A 21,129-nucleotide genomic window follows, 5' to 3' on the forward strand; every position below is an offset into this window, starting at 1 on the left:
TTGCTAATAATAACATCAATAAAAGTGTTGTCCACGTATACATAATATTATAGATCAAGAACTCCTAAAACGTAAGTTAATGCTGAAGTGATAAAACAAAGAAGCAATGTTGTTCAAAAAAAAAAAGAAAAAAAGAAAATTAGAAAAAACTATCCTTTTTAAGAAACAATTAGTTTAAAGCATTTCTTCCAGTGTTTAGTATGCTACAACTCCATGTGTTTTTGGTATATGTTGGGACAAAATGGCTTCTTAAAATACATCACATGGGAGGTGTAATTGTATTTCCTACCAATGTTCTCATTATAACCAAAATGAAAGGCATGGCATCACAACTATCATCATTGTAGCATTGCAATTGCACACTTTCACAGCAAATTAAATTTTTTTTTCTTGATTACGAGGGATAGAATGTGTTTAAGTCATTGAAATAAGAATACTTGATCAAAGCAAAATACAAGACCTTCTGCAAGTTAGGAAGTCTCTATGGATTCTACAAGGCTTTAAATGTGACACCACACAAAAATCAAGTGTGACTTAATGCGATACTTGGGTCCAAATTGCCTTGTTTAAAGTGACCTAACATGGGTGACCAAATTAAATGGGCATGCTGGTTTTATTTTGAGCATACCAGAATACTTCATTTGGATGGAACACTGATTCCGCACTTTTATACTCCAAGTGTGCATGTGGGCACTGTGCAGTTAACACTTCATTGTGATGAACGCTCATTCCACACATTCACACTCCATCGGCGACTACTCGGGGAGAGCGGTGCATGAATGAGAGATTGTGGTGAGAGGGGGCAACTTCCGATGCATCAGCTGAAGAAATGGCGAGAGCACTGGCAGAAGGTGCCCAGGTGGTGCGGCCACGGCGGCACAGCAGCCATCACACATGGCCTCGCACACACGCCCCGCACGCATTATTCGCCCCACCCAGCTCGACTCCCAAGCTGCAGTGCATGTGCCCGAGCTCCCCCTCCGATTCCCCCACTTCGTGTTCCTTCCTCCGCTGACGTGATTTGTTGCTCGGTGCTTCGGAGGAATGTGTGCATTTCACTTTGCAGCACCCCTTTCTTTTTGTTTTCAACTGGATACTGTCTCGAGGTTTTCATTATTTCCTCGTACTTATCATTCGCACTATTCCATGTCGTTTCATGTGATATTTGCACGTGCGTTAGGTGGTGTGAAGTGGGTTTCGGAGCGGGTGCGGAGTGCGGAGTGTGGGTGTCTAAGTTGGACGTATAGTTAGTCCGATTGGTGTTCATGCAATGTCGAAGAACTCCAATCTTGTGCAGGAATTGGACATTCTAGGATGGACCAGATTTCAGCTTCAGTGTGTTAGTTCGCGGGTTTGATAGGAACTTGCGTTCAATTATCAGCAAATTTGCTGGACCAGGTCAAGACGATTAGTGTTAGCGTTTGCTCGTAATTCAAACTATCTGCTTAAAAATTCTAACTTGAGTGGTTAATTTGGCTGAAGCATTAACGGGGGTTCAATGTGACTTTTGGATTTAGAAAGTTTTCGAAGCGTCGTGTTGATGCTTTCGTCGGACTAGTTGCTCTGTCGAAGTTAAAAGAGCAGTATGAGTTAGTAACCGAAATTGGAATCAGTCACAATTCGTTTTTGGCAAGTCTTCGTAGGGCGCAATCGGATGCAACACGCTTGCTAGTGATTTGAATGTTGATTTCTTGTGAAGATGGCAGGTGATCTGAAGGGATGGTGGAGACAGGAGAGAGCGGAATTTGCTTTGCAAGAGCGTGAGTCAACTACTGCATCTTTTTTTATCCCCTCTCCTGTTGAAGGCAAGGACACCAAGGACCGGGAAGCTGTGAAACTGATTGCCGAAGAAAAGCGTGCGAGGGCGAAGGCTTGTACTGATGGTATGCTGTATTCATTGTTTTGAATAATAGTTGGGATATCAGGTATCCTTCTCAGATTTGAATATTGGCTGCACGATGTTGTTCGCTGGGATTCAAGTAACCCATAGCATGCCCACACCCGTGTGCGCTACCGTTTGTGGAGTAGAAATCACGTTAATTTATGAGTGGAGTTTCTGATGCGTCCCACTGCGTTTAGCTATCCAGAACCAACTGATAACGCATCGAATACCCTGGTACTGAAAGATTGAGTTCAGTAGTGAAGTTTTGATTGACTTTGTGTAGAGGGTATGAAGGAGGGTTTGAAGGCGGCTTTTGTTGCATGTCTTGCCACTGCCATTCCAACGGTAATCTCTCCCTGACTCTACATTTCTTCATTGGGGCGTGTTAGGTTACTGGAGTTTAGTTAAGAGATCCTGGATGTCTAGCTTCTACATCAAATGAGAGCGTTGCTTTTTCCGCTTTTCCTTCAACTTGGAAAGAATGGCTGTGAGATGCAGCGTTGTAGCCTTCAATGTTAAATAAGTTTGGTGGAAGGATGGAAAGGTTTCGGAGTCGCACTAACGTGTGATGTTTCCATGCATCATGAAACCAGCTTACGGCTGTTCGGATGGTTCCATGGGTCAAGGCGAATGTCAACTACACGGGACAAGCCCTGATCATCTCCGGAGGTGAGGGATTCATCCGGTGTTTATGAGGCTCTAGAGAGTAGCTTAATGTTCCGGATTATGACTTGGATGCTGGCCTATGCCATTAAATTTCTTATTTTATGTTGTATCTTATGTTATTTTAATTTTTAATCCCACCAAAATGTTGAATAATTGCGTGTATCATGGTGATATGCATATATATATATATATATATATATATGGGTGTGAATGAGTACCTCATGTCTTCCTGTGTGGCGTGTGCAGCCACTATAGCAACTTACTTTGTTGTGGCAGAGCAAACTATCCTCGAATGCTCTCGCAAGCAAAACGCAACTAATCTTGAGAAGAGCCGGGCTGGATTATCATAGACAATCTGGTAACTACTTACTGTAGATCATTGATGTTGAGGTAGAGTATTAATAAGAAGAATATTAATAAGAAGAGCAAGTAAGCAGACCTTTACCTTCAATTATAAACAACGGCAGGCTGTCAATGAGGACATTTGTCACGAATTCTGATGCTTTTAGTGAAGGTGCACATTTTCACTTAGCCGTAACCACATTTTCAAGGTTATTTGGTCATGTTTAGAATATGTGTATTCATGCTTTAATTTCAATAAATATTCAGAACAGATATGACTGCAACTGTGTTTCAGCTCTAATAGTTTCACTGTTGGAGATCAATGGAGGTTTGCTAACTGTGCGTGACAGCTATCTTTATTCATTACAAAGAATCTGCGGCAAAGCCTCATAAAGTCTCATACTTTAATCAGAAATTCTTAGATTCAAGAATATACATCCCTTCAACATATTACAGTTAGATACAAATAAGTCTGACCTATACAAGATTCCTTCTCAATCCCCAAAAAACACGGCCCGAAAAGGAAAACTCATATGTGTTGCATTGAAGTAGACTACCACCATGGCAAGAGAATAATGAGTTCTTGTAGCATGGTGGGAAAGTCCGAGAATGAGAGGAGAACTAAATGACTGGCGAGGTGTTGAAGAATCATGAATCATTTTTGGTTCTGAAAGCACGTCGGAACCTGTCGCGCAAATGCTTGAAAGGATGCCTGTCCTTTTCCATTGCTCGAACCAACGAGTTATCTCTGCTCTGACCTTCCACAATCTTGCTTCCATCGTGTATCTTCTCTTTCTTGGAGCTTTTCTCTTTTGTTCCGAACGGCTTCGGCTCCACAACGTCGCTTGGTCGTATTTCAGGTGCCTATAGACATCGCAGACCGTACACATCGCATAAGGAAATATCCTTCGACTGAGTGCCAAGGTTGTCGAAGGTTCTGCAAAAAGTCTAAGATAAATCCCAAACACGAAAACATTCTGTAAATGATTTCTTCATCGTTCACATTTAAACTGCAAACTTTGGGGGGTGGCATAGCACGTGTAAAACGCCACCGTTGTTTCAAACACGATCAAAAGCACTACTCCAGGACGAAGAATTTCTGCTTGCTAATTAACACAGCATAGTCTTAACGAACAATCTTGCGTTGGTGCTGCCACGTTCGGGTCGAGGCAAATAGCCTCGGCGCATATTCCTTCGAACAAGCAAATCCTGACACTTTAAACTGAACACAGTAAATTCCCTTCATTTTGTTCCGTTCCGTTCAAAGCAACACCTGCTTGATAGCTTAGTCACGTTTTCAAGTACTTGATAGTTCTTATAGCTAAGGTATTGTAATCTGCGTAACGTGATTAATAACAACCAAATATGCACTCTGGTAGACATCTTACCTTAGCAGTTGCTTCGACATCCTCAGCTAATTTATACTCAGCTTCATTTTGTGTAGGCAATGAAGAAGACTTGGCCTCCTTTACAGATCCGCCTGGGGCGTTCTGAGGCTCCTCCACTCTGGATGTCGATTGTGAGACTGCAGATACATTTGCCGCACCACTCTTTTCGGCGTCATCCTCCTGTACAGATTCTGGCCTTGGAACTGCTGCCGAAGACCCCTTTGCAACTGCTTCCCTTGGTTCCTTAAGCGTGGATGGCAATCCCAGTTCCGAAGATTCAAGTGAGCTGGGAATATCTTCCTTATGTATAGGTTCTAACGATGTGCCACTCGGTACAGCTACTGAAGAATCTTTCACAAGTGCTTCCTTAGATCCTTGCTGCGTAGATGCCAGATGTGAGGGATCGAAAGACGCAAGAGCAGTGTCACGCTTGTCACCATGATTTTCTTGTATAGAAGCTGGAAGTTCCAATTGCTCATGCTTCAATTTGGAATCAACTCCAGCCAATTTGGAATCGATACATGAAAGAGTCCTCTCAATACTTTCCATGTGCTGAACAAACATACATTAAAGGTCATGAATATCAGAAACGGAATCACCCTAACTTGTCATTTATAATCCTCACAAAACTGCCAGTAACCTTCAACATTACAAGGGTGTAGAAAGACTCTGATTTACCTCAGTTAAACGAGCCTCGAGAAAAGAAACTCGCTCAACCAATGTGCCCTTTGACTCCGTTTCTCGCAGCAGGGACCGCGCAGTGCGAAGCCTCTCTCGGGTTCGAGGAGTAACCAGCTGCGAATTTGGTGACAAGTTGTGTTCCGTCGAAATTGTCTTAGGATTGTACTTCTCTTCCAACATAGACATCTGAATAGCAAACACACAGAAATTTGAGTAACGACATTCTTCAAACGGCTTCCAACACAACTCTCAATCGCCATGATTTGAATCCAAAGGAATTTTCGAACTCGATTGAGATTGGCTTGGTTCGTAATCTTCAGAATTTGAGAAGAAGTGATATCGACTGCAATGAGGCACAACCTGCAGCTCAAGGTGTTCAATACGATTTAGGATTGGTGTTCCGCGGGGGGTAAGAAGCCGTGTCCAGCGGGAGGAAGTGGGAGAGTAAACATTCAGTTTATCTCCTCCTTGTGGTGTTTGAGGAGAACTCGGCGAGCTAACATTTTGCAGACCTTCCTGCACTGCTACGTCCTTTTCCTCTGGCTTTGAATCAAAACCTCCCACTAAATTTGCCATTATGACCTGGTTGCAAGATACACGTTTCACTACTTCAGAAATAGATACTTCCATAACACCATTCTTGGAAAGCAAAGCCAAGATGCTTCCTGCAACATCAGAAGTCACACACTTTTGTGGGTTGAACATACCGTTGGTGCTTGGGCCACCCTTCCAACGACTGTTGCTACGGGCTGCAATGTATCCACCACCAAGTCACCGATCGACTCCAACCCTTTTCCGACGAGGGTTTCTGGTTGACCACCTTCTTCTTTCGGCTTAGAATCTTCCTTGACAGGCATTTCTGGCGCACCACCACCTGATTGAGGTGCATCAGATATAACTGCTTCACCACCTCCTGTCTCGCCTGTAAAACTCTTCTGTACGAACTGGTCTTGCTTGCTTTCTCCTCCACTCTCCAACACTGTGTCATCCTGACTTGACCCCGGGGAAGCCTCATTGACAAATTCCAACGACTCACCAGGTGGGACCTTGTGGACATACGCCATGGTGCCAACGAACGCTAGACCGCCTGCAAGGAACATTAATTCACCTCAATACTGCCAGTTCTCACTCCGATTCCTCTGGACACTAGAGTCTCAGCCCGAGTAAGACAACTGTCCAAGAACAGGAACCTATACATGCTCTTCACAACCTCAAACATCAAATCCTTATCTGCCATCGCAATGCCCCTCATCTGAACAACTACAATCATCACAACTCCACTGGGTCAATAAACAAGCACAACTCATCTCATCAAATCCAACCGAATCCACGTATTCCGCAGCAAAGCACTTGTGCATCACACATCCTCCCTCATCGTATCTCCATGAACCAGCCACCCCCGCAAATTGTGCACAAACATCCACACATACCTCCCGAATTTCGCTGATTCCACCCGGTACAAGTAAGCTACAGTGCATGAACTAACTCCCCCCCTTTATCAAGATATTCATGGTGGCACCGCAAAGGATCAGCTACCTGAAACCCAATTGAGCTTAACCCCTTCACGAGCAGTGGTTGCGATTAAATTAAGAAACTAGTGACGATTCCCATGCTCATGTTTGTCGCTACGCACTGCCCAACCACACTCCCCACTCTGAATGGTCTCGCAGTCGTAGATCTTCATGACTTATTTAGTGGGTATATAGGATAAAAGGTAACTGGGTCCGACGCCTAGAGTGGAATCGGACACGACCCTGAAGCAGTGGCTATGAAGCGAGAGGTGGCAACAATTGGCTCGACGCCGGAGGAACCGAGGCCCGCGAGCAACGCGACTACGGCACTAGTTTGGTGAGGAAGGCGGTCTCGTACTGCCAGTCTTCATGGAAAGTGTCTCACTTATAGGGGTGAGACGAGTCAACGACTGACACCTGGCGAAACCAGATCCTCATTACGCTGACATGGACTCCAGCTCCTCTCACCTTTCCCTGCTGACGAGGAGTCGGCTAGAGCAGTACCATTAAATGGATCCGTGAAGGTAACTCACACGTGTACTCAAGCATGATTAGTATCTGTTTAGTTCATGTTTACTTTACATGTAATAATATATTGTTACGTTGAAAGTGGAAAGTACCATAATATGGGGATATGTTTTACCATGTAAGCAACTGTTTTGCGTATTCAGGTGAACTATTCAGACAAACAGTTATTGATGGCATCATGTTAAAATTTACTCCACATCAGAGTTTCCCAATTCTTACAAAGAATGAATTCCCTTTCTCACCTGAACAAATATAATAGAACGTGCAAATCTAAATGTACTCTTACTTAAAGAGATAATTTAAAGACAAATTTTCTTGTTATCTCCATTACTCACAACTCTTTGAATGAATTACAGCATCCACCATTAGTTTAACCACCATCATCGATTTGTGATCACAAATGTCGGACTAACCATGAAACAATCGCAAAACATCATGTGGACCCAAAGCTAGTTGTAGATAATGGTTAGGATAATGTTAACGGTAGATACACTGCAGAAATATCTCCATGAGCTCTAGATAGGAAAGCGACGGTACAAAAATGTTCCAAGAGAGCCGACAGTTTCGTTCGTCACCATCGCCGTCGCCGTCGCCGTTGAGTTTAAGGAGATCCTCAGTGTTCGTAGTGCAGCCACGCAGCTATGGCGTCCGCTTTTGCTGCCTCAGCTGCCGTGACGCCGGCGGCGTTTGCCGAGTCTTCGTCCTCCGTGAAGGCTTCCTCCGGTCTCAAGAGCCTCATCTTTTTCTCCCGTAAGTCGTAGAGCTGGAGCAGCTCCATTCCGAACGGCAGCTGCGTGCAATGCATGCAGGTGTAAAGCCCCATCGATAATGTAAAGTTCGAGATGCTCTCGTACTTGCCGGCTCTGTCCGAGGACGACATTGCCAAGCAGGTGGAGTGCAAGATCCGGTAGAAGCTGATCCCCTGCCTGGAATTCGATCCCGTAGGCACCGTCTCCCGAACCCTTAACTCCAATCTCGGGTAATACGATGGCGTTACGACAATGTGGAAGTTGCCCATGTTCGGATGCAACGACACGTCGCAAGTGTTGAAGGAGATCCAGGAGTGCACGAGCGCGTTCCCTCAGTGCTACGTGCGAGTGCTGGGCTTCGGCAACTTGAAGCAGGTGCTGATCGCGGAATTCTTGGTGGGAATCCCCTCGGTCTGAAGCCTTTGTTGACATGATTCCTGGCCCTTGGACAGTGACATGCCATGAGAAGTAAAAATGCGAGAAGAATGGGTCCGATTAGTGGCATGGCTTCAGTCCGAAATTTGCTGTAACCGAATAAGGGCATCCTGCCATTTGGTTTCCCACTCAATATGTCCTGTCCCGCTTAATCATGGGCTGCGATGTGGGATACGCGTACATTGTTGGGAATATCATTCGATGTGAACATGTTTTCCACGTGGGAAGTTGTGCATTGTACACGTCAACGCGGACAACAATTTGGCCTATGTCCCTTCACGGAGATGCTGTAACGGCGCATCCGTAATCGACGGAATTACACGAATGGTTGTCTCTCACGACTATGATCTACTGGGTAGCATGATCCTGTAGTGACAAACTCATATCATTTCCCTCCTGTTACCTCGCTATGACTTGTGTCATAATCACAGAATTAGGCGTGAAAATCTTTAACCCAGATCCAGATTCGTTCGATGTTGGGGACTTGTGGGTAGTTTTCGTGTAGGATCGATGGATTATTCTGATTCTGGATTGTATGACAGGAATATGAAGAATTTGTGTGAAATGGACCTATCGGACATGAGTAACATGAAAAAAATGAGTTCAATGACATTAGACGAAAAAGATAGAAACTATGGTAGTTCGAAGCTTTCTTGGCACACAGAGGAGACGCTCACTCACCGAGAACCTGAAATGACAATCCCACTTGTTAGTCCAGGAATAGAAGTGACGAAGTGTATAAAAAATGATGGCAGCTGCATTCCTCTCCGGAAGCTTGGCTGCTTTGAAATTCCGGCCATCATCACGGGTGGTGCTTCTTGCACAGAATTGTTTTAACTACTCATGGCTTAGGTCATTGATCGATAAACGGGGAAGGCTCTCTTGTCCAATTATTAGGTTTCGAGTCGGGATGAACAATGGGTGGTCTCAAATTTTAGCAATGAGCAGGCTATGAAAGGAGAACTCATAAATTAAATTACCTTCTTTGTTCCATGTTTGCTGTCCCTTGGACCACCCTTTTCAGATTTGTGACATCAGACGTAGAAGTCGTCAAATATGTATCCCAAGGAATGGAACTACATTATGTCGAAAGCCACTACGCACTTTACTGAAACTCGCATTTGAAGCCTCAAACTTTGAAGGCCTGCTATCCTCATTTGAATCTATGTCATGATAGGAACATATAGAGGACGAGCTTGAAAATTCTTGTTTCTATCATTAACAAATACTTCGAAAGTAACGTGACGTAGATGTGAAGAATCGGCCAACAGTAGAGTATCTGTTTTTGAAATAGCGTGCTTTTTGGACAGGAATGCACCAGGTGACTGGAGCACACAGACCTATTGATATTGAAAAATCGGTGCATGACATGAAACTCTATGCTTTTGCCGGGCTTGGAGTTTTTGACGTGGCCGATACATGTGAGTCTCTGGCTTTTGGAGATTCCAATAACTTCAGGCCTTAGTATCCCATTTAGCGGTGTCAGAATGTATATGAGCATAATGCGAGGCTGACATACCCACAGCGAAGTTTAGTGCAGGGTCTTTATTTCACGAAGCCCTCACTTTTGCTCTACAGTCAATATTTTCTTTCCATTCTGCAGATGGACCTGCTGAAGATATTTATGGCAGGTTTTATGATGAATATTGGGGCCGCAGGCCAGTCCTTGGTTTCACAAAATTTGACCCTGGCTACGGTGAGGTTCGTTTGCCTGCACGTGAATCACTGTTCCAGTCATTGCATCCTTCTCAATATGGCACTCACTTCTGGCTAATATTCATGTAAAATTAACCTTGCTGGTGGTGTAGGCAATACTGGTGCAGACACTCGGCTTGTGGTGGAAGCTATTATAGATCGGTCTCGGAATCGAATGAGAGTGGCCACCTTGGACATGGTCCAGTTCCATTGGTACGTTGTCGAAGAGCTTGCCAACTGAACGACAACATACTCACGGTTTAGATGTCTTGGGACTTTTCTCTGCTAATCTCCATTTCCATAAATTCCAGTTTTTTTCTTCTTCAAACAAAAGACCTAACTGGACGACAATGAGTTTGAGATCATGATTTCATCTTTGTTAGACTCGTTGTATGTCCAGCACTCATACTGAAGAGCGAAGCCCAATTTTTTGTTTTTGTTTTTGTCAATTCTTGAAGGTGGGATTATAGCGATGAGCGTTATTGTGTTTCTGTGAAGTGGCTACACACTCTTCAACAAGAGGGCAAAATCAAGGAGCTGGGACTAACAAATTTCGACACTGAACACATGGCGAAAATAGTTGAGGACTGTGGGATCCGAGCAGTGTCCAATCAAGTTAGTGATTCACCCTCACCGTCCTCTCAAGCGGTAATTTCTTGAAGTTTCTGTTGCTCGGAAAAGATCAGGCTAGTTTAGTCTTTCGGCAATTCACACATGCGTACTGATGCCGTTACTTGGCACGTATGATCAGCGCTTCACAAGAACATGACATTTGAACCCCTATTGTTGCTGAAATCGATTGTGGTGCTACGCAGGTGACATACTCTGTGATTGATACACGGCCCGAGAAGAAAATGATTGCATGGTGCTTACAACATGATGTGAAGCTTCTTGCTTACGGGTGTGTAGATTCCGGGGTTTTGTTCATTTGTCGCATGCAACAGTCTTCGTCCGGACACTTCATTCTGGACCTTGAATTTTTTGTTTCATTTTATTATTATTAGTATTATTATTATTAGTATTATTATCATTAATATAACAATAGTGCTTGAAGGATAGGCAAGAGTGTAGTTGGTGGGCAGCTCTCTCGCTTGTTTACTTCGTAATGTATAAGTATGATCGGTTCTTAGATTGTAAGATGTCTCTTTGAACCGGTCAATAATAGAATTTTCCTGCATTCTAAAGAGTATGTGCAGGACGTTAATGGGCGGCCTTCTTTCAGAAAAATATTTGGGACAACCTGAGCCCCTGAGGACAGACCCTATCAATACACCGTCAATCTCCAAATATAAATATATTATAAATGCATGGGGAGGTTGGGCTCTATTTCAGGTAGGTCGTTAGATTGTAATTAGTTTTCATAATTAGAACGTTTAGTTTGATTGCTAATGTGTAGTTTTTTCATTATCTCCTATATAATTAGAAAGCACTGCTCAAGCTTCAAGTTGGTTAAATTTTATTTTTGCAGGAACTCCTCCTTGTTTTAAGCATGATTGCCAAAAAACATAGGATTAGCATTAGCAATGTGGCTGTGAGATATATTGCAGACAAGCCTGCAGTTGCCGCAGTTATTGTAGGTGCTCGGCTTGGGGCGTCACAACACATTGCTAGTAACCAGGCTATATATTCATTCCCAGGTGCTGTGAAAACATGACATAATTCTAAGTACTTTGCTGTTGATCATTCAGCTTTCATAAAAATAGTATCAACTTTTCTTTCAACAAAGGAAGTTTTAAATTGTGAAACAGCTTTGGTGCACTTAGATTAGCAGTGATTTGCACAAATTTCCCTAAACCTACTTCTATTTTTTAAGGTGAGTGATGTATTTTTTCTTTCATTCTTAAAGCTCAAACTCAAAAAAAATCGCTTTGAAGAGTTTACAACTACAAATATGACCCCATCAAAAATGTGGTTTTTGTACAGGTCTAGATGAGGGAGACATTGATCTCATACACTCTATTGTGAAGAAGGGAAGTGAGCTCCATGGAGATCCTGGAGATGAGTTCAGATAGTTTGTGGAAATTGTCTTGATAATATTATTGGATACAACACAGTGTCTCTCTTGGATGTTTTAGTATGTTTCATATTTGAATCTCAGCCTAATGATCACGCCTTGACTGATGGTACCATTTCTTTAAAGAAATTTGCACCCATTATGGAATCATGACCACAATCTTGCATTTTAACTGTTACACCAAAATCAAGCTGCAAGATGAATTTGGAACTGAGTCCAATTTCAGCTTTTATTTTCAAAGCACACTTTAAGTCATCTGTTTTGTAGCTTACCTCCCGTCACAAGTATTCTTAGATGGTATTTTGCTTGTATTTATCTCAGGCGTTAACTGATTATACTTACTTTAGCGAAAAAGCATACACCAAACAAGACATGAGTTATATAAAATTGTAAAAGCAATCATACTGTGTAATCACTGCAACTAGTTGGGATGTTAACAAACCATTGGTATAGTGTTTATTAAAACATTGAACACTGCATCTTGTATGCTAAGTTTCAAATTTTTGTAAATCACTTTAAATCTTTGATAAAAAATGAAATTTTTAGGTACAGAAAAATAGTAGCAAAACATTTAGAATAAAATTTGAATAATAAAAAATTATCTCTGGAATAATATTACCTAATAACATATATCTTTACAAATGAAAAAAATGAAATTATTAAATAGAATAAAATATGAGAAAAAATTGAATTATAATTAATTAATTTTTATTAAGGATAAACAATATTATCATATATAAAGCAAAGAAAACAAAGCTTAGAGAGATTGAATGCATATTATCATTTTTTAAAATGAAGTAAATTAAAAATTTCTTGAAATATATATATATATATATATATATATATATATATATATAAGTGAATATATTAGCTTCTAGAGATAAGTATACTATTCTACCTCAAAAAAGATTTGTACTCCAATAAATGATTTGTTAAAATCTTTCTTAATTCTATTATTGACATGGCATGAATTTTTTATAAAAATCCATTACAAGGTTTTAAAATGTCAATGATACAATACAAATTTGGTAACAATTAACTAACTTAAAAAAAATTGTAAAATAGTATCAACTAAAAATACCAAATTAAATTACCAAATTACAAGTACAATTTTATAAGTTCAAAAACACATTAAAATTTATCCAAAGTTATAATATCAGATTTAGGATAAAAAATTAATAAGTATATTTTGAGAATAAGTTTTCAAAAAAAAGATGGTTTGAAAAATGTAGTTATATCAACTATCAACATAAGCATTTGAAATCATACATTGAAATCTCAACTATAAACAACAAGCAAATCCTAATTCCAATAAAATGATACATACTTTAAAATATATATATTAAAAAAATAAAAATTACTAAAAGATATAAATCAAGGTCTAAATAAATATAACAAGATTTTTTTAAAAAAAACTCAAAATGTAAAGAAATTTATAATGTTAATAAAGCTTATATTTGACTTTATCTTAAAAACTTTTAGGACCTTTTTTTTTAATTAAAAAATGTAACAAAATGTAAAAAATTAAATTACTAAATTTTATCTAAAGTTTTTTATTTCATTTTTTGAGCTATATAATAGAAAAAAATTTCTTCAATCTTAATCTAATTATTTAACTACCACCAATCTTTATAAGATAATAATTGAAATATAAAATGAAAGAATTTTTTTAAGATTTAAAATTGTAATAATTTAAAAAAAGGTTAAAAGATAAAAAGATAAAAACTAATATGATAGAAAAAGTAATCTTAAAATAATAATAAAGAGTAATCCACACTATAAAATTCTTTTTTAATGGTAAAAGTCATCTATTATCAATGAAGGTTTGAGGATTAGGTAAGTTTAGAATCAATTTTTTAACCTTATATTATAATCCATAGACAAATTAGCTAATGAATACAACATCATATGACTTGATATCAATTACAAGTTGTCAAAATTGTGAAGCATATGACATCCCTAATAGATTGCATTCTCGCAGTATACAAATCTTGTTGGTTGCAATACAAATTGTATCATGTTCTCCATGCATAGATCAAGATTTTGCCAAAAAAACCTCCAAATTATCTAATATTAGATTAGATTTTTTAAAAAAAGAAAAAACTAAAAAAAAAAAAAATCTAAAAGTTATGTTTTAATAAACTAGTTTTAGAATTGGAGTTGGATAGCTTTAGAATTGGAGTTCAATCACAAGTTATACTTAATTGATAAATATTCAAAACTTTGATCTTGTACCATCAAACTTCTCAAATAAGAAATTTCTTGGTTTTTTTGCATTTAAAAGATGTTCCACCATAGAAGAAATAACATAAATTAATATAGATGTTAAAGCATTTCAAACCTTCTCTATATCTTTATTTCTTGGCAATCTTTGTACTCTTTGTGGTAGTAAATTAAGTTGATGCATCACAAGTATTAACTCCCTCAATTGCTTATGTATTTGCACTATTGCAGTCTTCAATTCTACAAGCTTTGTCATGATAACATGATAGAAAAGATTAAATGTCTAATATCTTTCAAAATAAGTAGAAAGTAGGACTTGAGAATAAAGAAAATTTTAAGAACAATATCAATTTAGAAGTAGATAATCTGCAACTTCTAATAGACTTATGTCTTATTAAGAAAAATATATAATTTGATTTTAATCAAGAATAGATAAAGCTTTGATATTGTACGTATATTTTTATGAATTTATCAAAGAAAAGAACTCAAATAAGATACATAAAAAAGTGAGATATGTATCAAAAATAGATGATAAATAAAAATAAGAAAGCCTCACTTTTGCCTCTATATATACCATCTAATTAAGAATTCAATAGCAATACTCAATAGGACCTCCAATATATATCTAACTTACATAATACAAGTTTAACTTGCAAAAAAAAAAAAAAAAAAAAAAAAAAAAATCTATGTATATGCCACATGATTAACTTATATTACAAGCTACTAATATGTATAACACATAACTAACTATAAGGGTAAAAAAAGTCGACCCTCTCATTTGCTTACTTTTTTGAAGAAATCCTTGATGAAATAGAAGAGGTAAGTTAAGCTAAAGTAATCTTGATGCCTATAGAAATGCTACAAAAACATAGCAAAAGAGCTATTGAGAGGACGACTTTCTTTATTCTAAAGTTGATCTTGTGTAGAGGCATGAGGCAAGTGCATAATAAATAATAATTGGGAGTGAATTTCAAATGCTTTAAAAAAAAGATCCATGATTTTATTTTATTTTATTTTTATTTTTATTTTTTTTAGAATTTGAACTGCATTTAAGGCTTAAATGAGAAGTTAGAAATTAGTTTGAAGATAAAAAGCAACATCCAAAGTAATTCATAGATTTTGGAATTGAAATTCAAATCATAGTATAATATATTCTAGATTGTATTATAATCTAATGTAGAGTTTTAGTGTAGCATATTGCTGCAGATGATCTTAAGTTACAACAAGACTACATGTCAAGGACAAGAATCTGATTAAATCAAATAATCAAATAAAACTTATTTCAAATAAGTATGATAAAATAGAAGTAAAGAAACATATATATTAAATAGAAATTGGAATGGCTATTATCAAAAGAGAAGAAAACTAAAGCCTCTTGAATCTAGATTAGAGTAAGAAAAGAATTAATAAGAATGAAGAAGGCTTTACTCTTGCCTTTAAATATACTATCTACCTAAGAACTACGTGGCGATGTTCTATAAGACTTCTAATATGTGTTGACTTTACAAGCCACATGTCTAAACTTACAAGTTTCTATTTGTGTACTACATAATTAACTTATTTTAAAAGCTATCCATATGTGTGCCATGTGGCTAATTTATTGAATAAGTTTCTAATCTAAAAATCAACTATAAACATGTTTAAAGTTAAAATCATGTCTATAAAGCTTCTAAGAAGTTTTTTTTAGAAGATATTATGAAATTAATGTATTTTTATCTACTTTTATCTACTTCTATTTAATCATATAGGTAATTACTAGAATAAATATGTATATTTTTGATATTATTCCTCCTTTTAGGAATAAATTCCATAAGGGAAAATTATCATATATTGAAGAAATTTAAGATGAAATGAATTATATTTGCTTTGATCTTTCTTCTCTTCAATGATGGTTGATAGGTCTTCTTAGTTATTGATAATGTTTCATATCAAGGCAAGAAAGACCACTCTATTATTTGATCTTTGTTGAGGCCTTCATAACTTCTTTTAAATAAAATATTTGGAATACCATCACAAATTATTTTTACCTCTAATGAAATCATGAAATATAGAGAGTCTCTTCAAAGGTTGTAATATCAAATAAGTTATATATTACTATCTATTCAAGGAATAACATGTTATTTTTAAGGATCTTCATCTTGATTACGTTGTCTTAAAGGTTGAAATAATTATAATATTTCATCTGACAAATTACCAAACGATAGCTCTTGAATAGAATCTATTGATTATTGGTTCTACATCTCTTTAGTGCCATAATATCTATAGAAGCTACAAATAAGGATAAAATATAGAATATTATCTTCTCTTGATTTTTTTATAGTAAAGATTTGTTATTTTTAACCTAGATTTTGATAGATGTTATTGATAAAAAGCTTCTACCTTCTTTGATGTATTTATAAGATTATTTGCTAATTTCCATGTATATTTACTAATATTATATCCATGTCAATGAATAAAATATTCTAACCTATTTTGGTGCCACTTTGAGTCTAAGACTTCTTCTACCTCAAATTCTTTATTATTGTCTACTTCTATAGGAAGAAGTGGTGCTTATTTTTTTCTTGATATGTTCATTATCTTCTATGGTTCAAAAAGAAATACATGGAATATAGAATAGATCTTCATTGATTCTAATAGATGTAATCGATAAGCAATTGAATTGATTTATTTACAAATAAGAAAAGGTCTAAGCTAACGATAGTCCAACTTGTCACAATAGCAAGTAGACTTGATATTATAACTAAGTAATCATACCTTATTACTTATATTGAATTGTGGTTATTCTTTTTGATAGGAATGTGCATTTATTTTTTATCATTCTTGAACTTCTTTTAATTGTGCCTTCATTGTTGTATATAGTTGTAACAAATGATTTGTCAAATCTTTTGCTACACAATTATCAACTCTTGAAAATTCAAAAGCATTAAATCATGGATGATAATCTTAATGAATAAAAAAATTTATTTAGTAAATAAAAGAATATACTATATTATTATAGGAAAACTCTACGTATGGCAAAAGAATCATCTAATCATCTTATTAATAATTGATGGTATACTTCAAATATTACTCCAAAACTTGATTAATACACTCTCTTTATCTATTAATTTGAGGATAAAAGGCTAAAGATAACTTTATATCTACCTTTAGAATCTTAAAAAGGATTTTCTAAAATCTTGATACAAATTAGGTCCTTCTATCTAATGTAATATTCTCAAATAATCCATGATAGCAATAGATATTTTAAAAATAAAGCTTAGCTATTTTTTTGCTTGTGATAGATTTTATACATGGTACAAAATGTGCCATCATGGTTAAATGATTTACTATTAAGAATATATATTCATACAAACCTAAGATTAAAAGATTTGTGATAAAATCCATAGCAATAGAAGACCATAATTGTTCAGATATGGACAATGGTTGGAGAAGTCTTTAAGGATAATAACAAGGAATTTTTGACCTTGAACAAACATCATATGACTTGAAAAATTCTTTCATTGCCTTTCACATTTGTAGCCACCAAAATTTATTGGATATTAGTTCTAAAGTCTTGTTATTTTTAAAATGTTTGATTACTGGATAATCATGACATGCTTGAAAAATACGTAAACATGATTCTCCTTTGAGAATATATAAGCATCCTTTGAAATAGAGTAGGTTGTTCTTAAACTTAAACTGAAAAGTATTATAAGATTTAAAAGAATAATTTTTGATATTATGAATAAGAAGATCAGAGGACATATTTAATTGAATTTATTTGACAAAAATTAAATCAATAATCAATGTCAATTTTATTACTCGAAGATAAAAATACTTTGGCTTCAAGAGAGTGATTCTTTATTAATAAAAAGATGTGTCTCTTTCTTTTGGTGTAAGATAAAAATATCTAGAAACGAAATCTCACAAATATTATTATTTTTTGAATCAATAACTGATCTTAAAATCAAATCTTGACAAAAACATGCTCCAATGGGCTAGACAATAATTCAAAATATGTGTTGATATAAGATATTCAAGATTATTTTGGTCCATATAAATAGTGATTGGATTAGAAGTGCCTTCTAGATAATAACACCATTATTGAAACAAATTAATAATTTTGAGAAGTTCTTTATTGTGAATCTCATAGTTGATCTTGATTACTAAAAAAAAATTTTAAATGAAAAGTTATTGAATAAAGTTTATCATCTATTTTCATTTTTCACAATACAACACTCAAAGCAAAGTCCAATGTGTCTGTTTCTATAAAGAATGGCTTAAAAAAGTTGAAGTAATACAAGATTAGTATAGAAATAAAAGCTATCTTTAAAGCTTCAAATATTCCTTCTATTTCTTAATTCTATTAAAATTTGTCTTTATAAAATAAATATATAAGTGGAATTGTAACTTTAAAAAAGTCCTTAATAAAGATCTAAATGTAGTTGATAAATTTCAAAAAATATTGGATATTTTTTACCGTTTTTGAGATCTTTTAATCCATAATAGTTTGAACTTTCTTAAGATCCACCATAAGTCCATCATATGAAATAATGCATCCTAAAAATTTATCTTATATAGTATAAAATACTCATTTTTTTTTTTTTTTTTTTTTTATCTTGGCATAGAATCCTGTATCTTTTAGTTTTTGTAATACATAATGAACATAAAGTTCATATTCTATTGTGTTCTTAGAATAGATAAAGATGTTGCCTAGGTAAGAAACAATAAAGTCATCAAAAAACTTTCTAAAGACATCATTTATTAGTTGTTGAAAAGCTACTAATACATTTGTAAGTCCAAAAAGAATGACATTATATTTAAAATATCTATACCTAGATTAAAATGAAGTCTTCCATTTATCTCCTTCTTTGATGTATACCTAATTATATGCTCTTTATAGATTTATTTTTGTATAGATGTTAGCTTAATTCAATTGATCAAAAAGTTAAAATATCAAAGGTAGTGGATACTTATTCTTGATGGTGATTTTATTGAGTCATTGATAATCTATAAACATCTATAATAATCCATCTTTTTTAATGAAAAATAAAATTGAAGCTCTTATTGGAGATTTGGAATAGCATATAAAGTTTTTGGTTACATTTTCTTCAATATACTCCTTGAATTCAGCCAAATCATTTTGTGATAAACTTTAGATTGATTCAAACTGTAATTGGACTTTTTTTTTAAGGTCAATTGAGTAGTCATAACAATAATGTTCCGAAAGAGTATCTGCATTTTTCTTCTCAAATACATCTTAAAAATCTTGATATTAGCTTAGAATACTACTTGAAGTCTTTTTACCATTAAAAATACATGTGGTATAAATAATTTAAGATAATTCTTCTTTAGTAGCATGCAAGAAAGCTCTTGTACCTACAAATATATATTTAGTTTCATTAGACTTATAACTTTCTACTTAATTACTTATATGCTTAGTTATACTTTAAAAAAAATTAAGACTATAAGAAATTCAATCCATTTTAGGATTATATTTTTTTAGCCATGATAAAACTAAAGTGATTGGAATAGAGGAAGACTTAATGATATCAAATATTTCAAAGCTACTATGACCATTAATTTTTATTTCTATAGGAAGGATTTTACAAATAACATCTTTTGAAGATAATGGACGACCATCTATGACTTCTCTAAGAAAAAGTTTAGTTTTCTTCACTAAAAGTGTATTATGTCTTTTAATAAATTCTTTATCTAAGAAACACATTAAAGCTCATGAATCTAATAGGCAAGTCCCTTTGTAATATTTAAGTTTAAATTTAATATTTATTATAAAACAAAAAGAAGATTTTGAAGAGAGAATAAGACCTTTATTAGGTGTTGTACAAGGTTCCAACTGCATGGTTCCTATTTTAGTTGGACAAACTCATTTTTTGATATGTATATATATATATATATATATGTATATATATTGATTGTTATACTCTTTGTTTTGTAGTTGCGTTGCTTCTTTGAACAATGTTGAGCAGTATGCTCAGATTTTCCATAATACAAGCATAATCCTTCCTGGCAATAATGAATCTTTTCTTATTGAATAAGAGGTTTGAAATGTAGTACATCAATTTGAATATCTTCTACTTTCAAATGTACATGTTGAAGAGATGTTGGTATTGTCATTGAACTATAATAATGTTGTTGTGATATAATACAACTAATGAATGAAAGAAAAAGAAAAGAATATTGAGATTCCATTTATTATAGGATTTTTTAAGAGTTTGTTTAAGATCTAAGATTTGATAAGGATTTGGTTTTGGATTTGATCTAGAGTTTGCTTAGGATTTGATTTAGAACTTATCTAGGATTTATATAGAATTTAGAATTTCATTAAGATTTCATTAGAATTTATCCTAAGATTTGGTTAAGATTAAATTAGGATTTCAATCAGGATTTGATCTAAGATTTGTTTTAGGATTTGATTAAGATTCAATAAAAATTTTAATTAGGATTATATTAATATTTCTATTTTTAGTATTTCTTTAAGATTCTTTTTTATTTTTTTAAAGATATTTATTTTTAGTATTTCTTTAATATTATTGTTATTTCTTTAAAAAAAAATTTTTATATTTTTTTAAGATTTTTTTATTATTTTTCTTTGAAATTAATTTAAAACTTCTTTGTATTTCTTTTATAATTTCTTTTTAATTTATTTTAAAATGGTGAAAGTTTGTTTAAGATTATTAAGGTCTATTTAAGATTATTTAAGATTCTATTAGACTTAATAGAGTTATTCTTGTATTTTTGTTTATCTTCCACAGTTAGGCACTTGTTACTTTCTTAAGTAAGAACCATGTAATATAAGAATGTTATGGGACACTTGTAGAAATTTCAGATTGAAATTCAAAAAGTCAATTCTTATACTTTATAATTAAATTAATTACTTATCTCAATGTTTGAAGATCAGATAAATTGACCAGTAATTTTTTTACCTCATATTATAATTTGTAAAAAAATTGGCTAAGAAGTGCAATATCATCCTACTTGATATCAGTTGCAAGTTGTCAAAACTATTAACCAT

The 21,129-nt window shown here is 34.9% G+C and overlaps 3 protein-coding genes across 12 annotated transcripts; 2 read left to right on the top strand and 1 right to left on the bottom strand.

The window, feature by feature from the left end:
* The first annotated feature begins 744 nt into the window (after window positions 1–744).
* Window positions 745–3,174, top strand: LOC112287738 (early nodulin-93). Of its 2 annotated transcripts, none has more exons than XM_024531079.2 (5): window positions 745–1,106; window positions 1,700–1,883; window positions 2,166–2,227; window positions 2,476–2,551; window positions 2,795–3,174. In XM_024531079.2, the coding sequence occupies exons 1-5, from the start codon at window positions 780–782 to the stop codon at window positions 2,896–2,898; spliced, it is 753 nt and encodes a 250-aa protein (XP_024386847.1). In that variant the 5' UTR covers window positions 745–779; the 3' UTR covers window positions 2,899–3,174. The 2 variants fall into 2 exon arrangements, with proteins under 2 accessions (XP_024386847.1, XP_024386848.1); XM_024531080.3 differs by having other exon boundaries at window positions 1,005–1,123; window positions 1,707–1,883.
* A 43-nt stretch (window positions 3,175–3,217) lies between these two features.
* On the bottom strand, window positions 3,218–6,829 carry LOC112287736 (uncharacterized). Of its 8 annotated transcripts, none has more exons than XM_024531074.3 (6): window positions 6,496–6,829; window positions 5,667–6,046; window positions 5,320–5,541; window positions 4,957–5,145; window positions 4,279–4,830; window positions 3,218–3,754 (listed from the first exon to the last, which is right to left on the bottom strand). In XM_024531074.3, the coding sequence occupies exons 2-6, from the start codon at window positions 6,021–6,023 to the stop codon at window positions 3,539–3,541; spliced, it is 1,536 nt and encodes a 511-aa protein (XP_024386842.1). In that variant the 5' UTR covers window positions 6,024–6,046; window positions 6,496–6,829; the 3' UTR covers window positions 3,218–3,538. The 8 variants fall into 8 exon arrangements, with proteins under 8 accessions (XP_024386842.1, XP_024386841.1, XP_090109544.1 ...); XM_024531073.3 differs by having other exon boundaries at window positions 6,390–6,808; XM_090253418.1 differs by having other exon boundaries at window positions 3,218–4,105; window positions 6,390–6,765.
* Window positions 6,830–8,558: 1,729 nt separating this feature from the next.
* On the top strand, window positions 8,559–12,134 carry LOC112287737 (uncharacterized). Of its 2 annotated transcripts, none has more exons than XM_073536835.1 (9): window positions 8,559–8,990; window positions 9,493–9,603; window positions 9,786–9,878; window positions 9,991–10,090; window positions 10,336–10,525; window positions 10,693–10,778; window positions 11,074–11,209; window positions 11,346–11,514; window positions 11,801–12,134. In XM_073536835.1, the coding sequence occupies exons 1-9, from the start codon at window positions 8,693–8,695 to the stop codon at window positions 11,887–11,889; spliced, it is 1,272 nt and encodes a 423-aa protein (XP_073392936.1). In that variant the 5' UTR covers window positions 8,559–8,692; the 3' UTR covers window positions 11,890–12,134. The 2 variants fall into 2 exon arrangements, with proteins under 2 accessions (XP_073392936.1, XP_024386846.1); XM_024531078.2 differs by having other exon boundaries at window positions 10,336–10,492.
* Window positions 12,135–21,129: the final 8,995 nt, after the last annotated feature.

This window comes from Physcomitrium patens, chromosome 10, assembly GCF_059467195.1.
Source record: "Physcomitrium patens ecotype Gransden chromosome 10, ASM5946719v1, whole genome shotgun sequence".
NCBI classification, from domain to species: Eukaryota; Viridiplantae; Streptophyta; class Bryopsida; order Funariales; family Funariaceae; genus Physcomitrium; species Physcomitrium patens.

What these genes read in the sequence shown, in the direction of transcription:
- LOC112287738 (XM_024531079.2), top strand. Translation starts at nt 780, where the DNA reads ATGAGAGATTGTGGTGAGAGGGGGCAACTTCCGATGCATCAGCTGAAG. An exon ending in CAACTGGATACTGTCTCGAG is followed by an intron (nt 1,107 to 1,699) that starts GTTTTCATTATT and finishes TTTCTTGTGAAG; the next exon opens with ATGGCAGGTGATCTGAAGGG. An exon ending in AGCCCTGATCATCTCCGGAG is followed by an intron (nt 2,552 to 2,794) that starts GTGAGGGATTCA and finishes TGGCGTGTGCAG; the next exon opens with CCACTATAGCAACTTACTTT.
- LOC112287736 (XM_090253417.1), bottom strand. Translation starts at nt 6,059, where the DNA reads ATGTTCCTTGCAGGCGGTCTAGCGTTCGTTGGCACCATGGCGTATGTC. An exon ending in GGGTGGCCCAAGCACCAACG is followed by an intron (nt 5,542 to 5,666) that starts GTATGTTCAACC and finishes TCTTGCAACCAG; the next exon opens with GTCATAATGGCAAATTTAGT. An exon ending in TTGAACACCTTGAGCTGCAG is followed by an intron (nt 5,146 to 5,319) that starts GTTGTGCCTCAT and finishes TTTGCTATTCAG; the next exon opens with ATGTCTATGTTGGAAGAGAA.
- LOC112287737 (XM_073536835.1), top strand. Translation starts at nt 8,693, where the DNA reads ATGGATTATTCTGATTCTGGATTGTATGACAGGAATATGAAGAATTTG. An exon ending in TTTTGACGTGGCCGATACAT is followed by an intron (nt 9,604 to 9,785) that starts GTGAGTCTCTGG and finishes TCCATTCTGCAG; the next exon opens with ATGGACCTGCTGAAGATATT. An exon ending in AAAATTTGACCCTGGCTACG is followed by an intron (nt 9,879 to 9,990) that starts GTGAGGTTCGTT and finishes CTGGTGGTGTAG; the next exon opens with GCAATACTGGTGCAGACACT.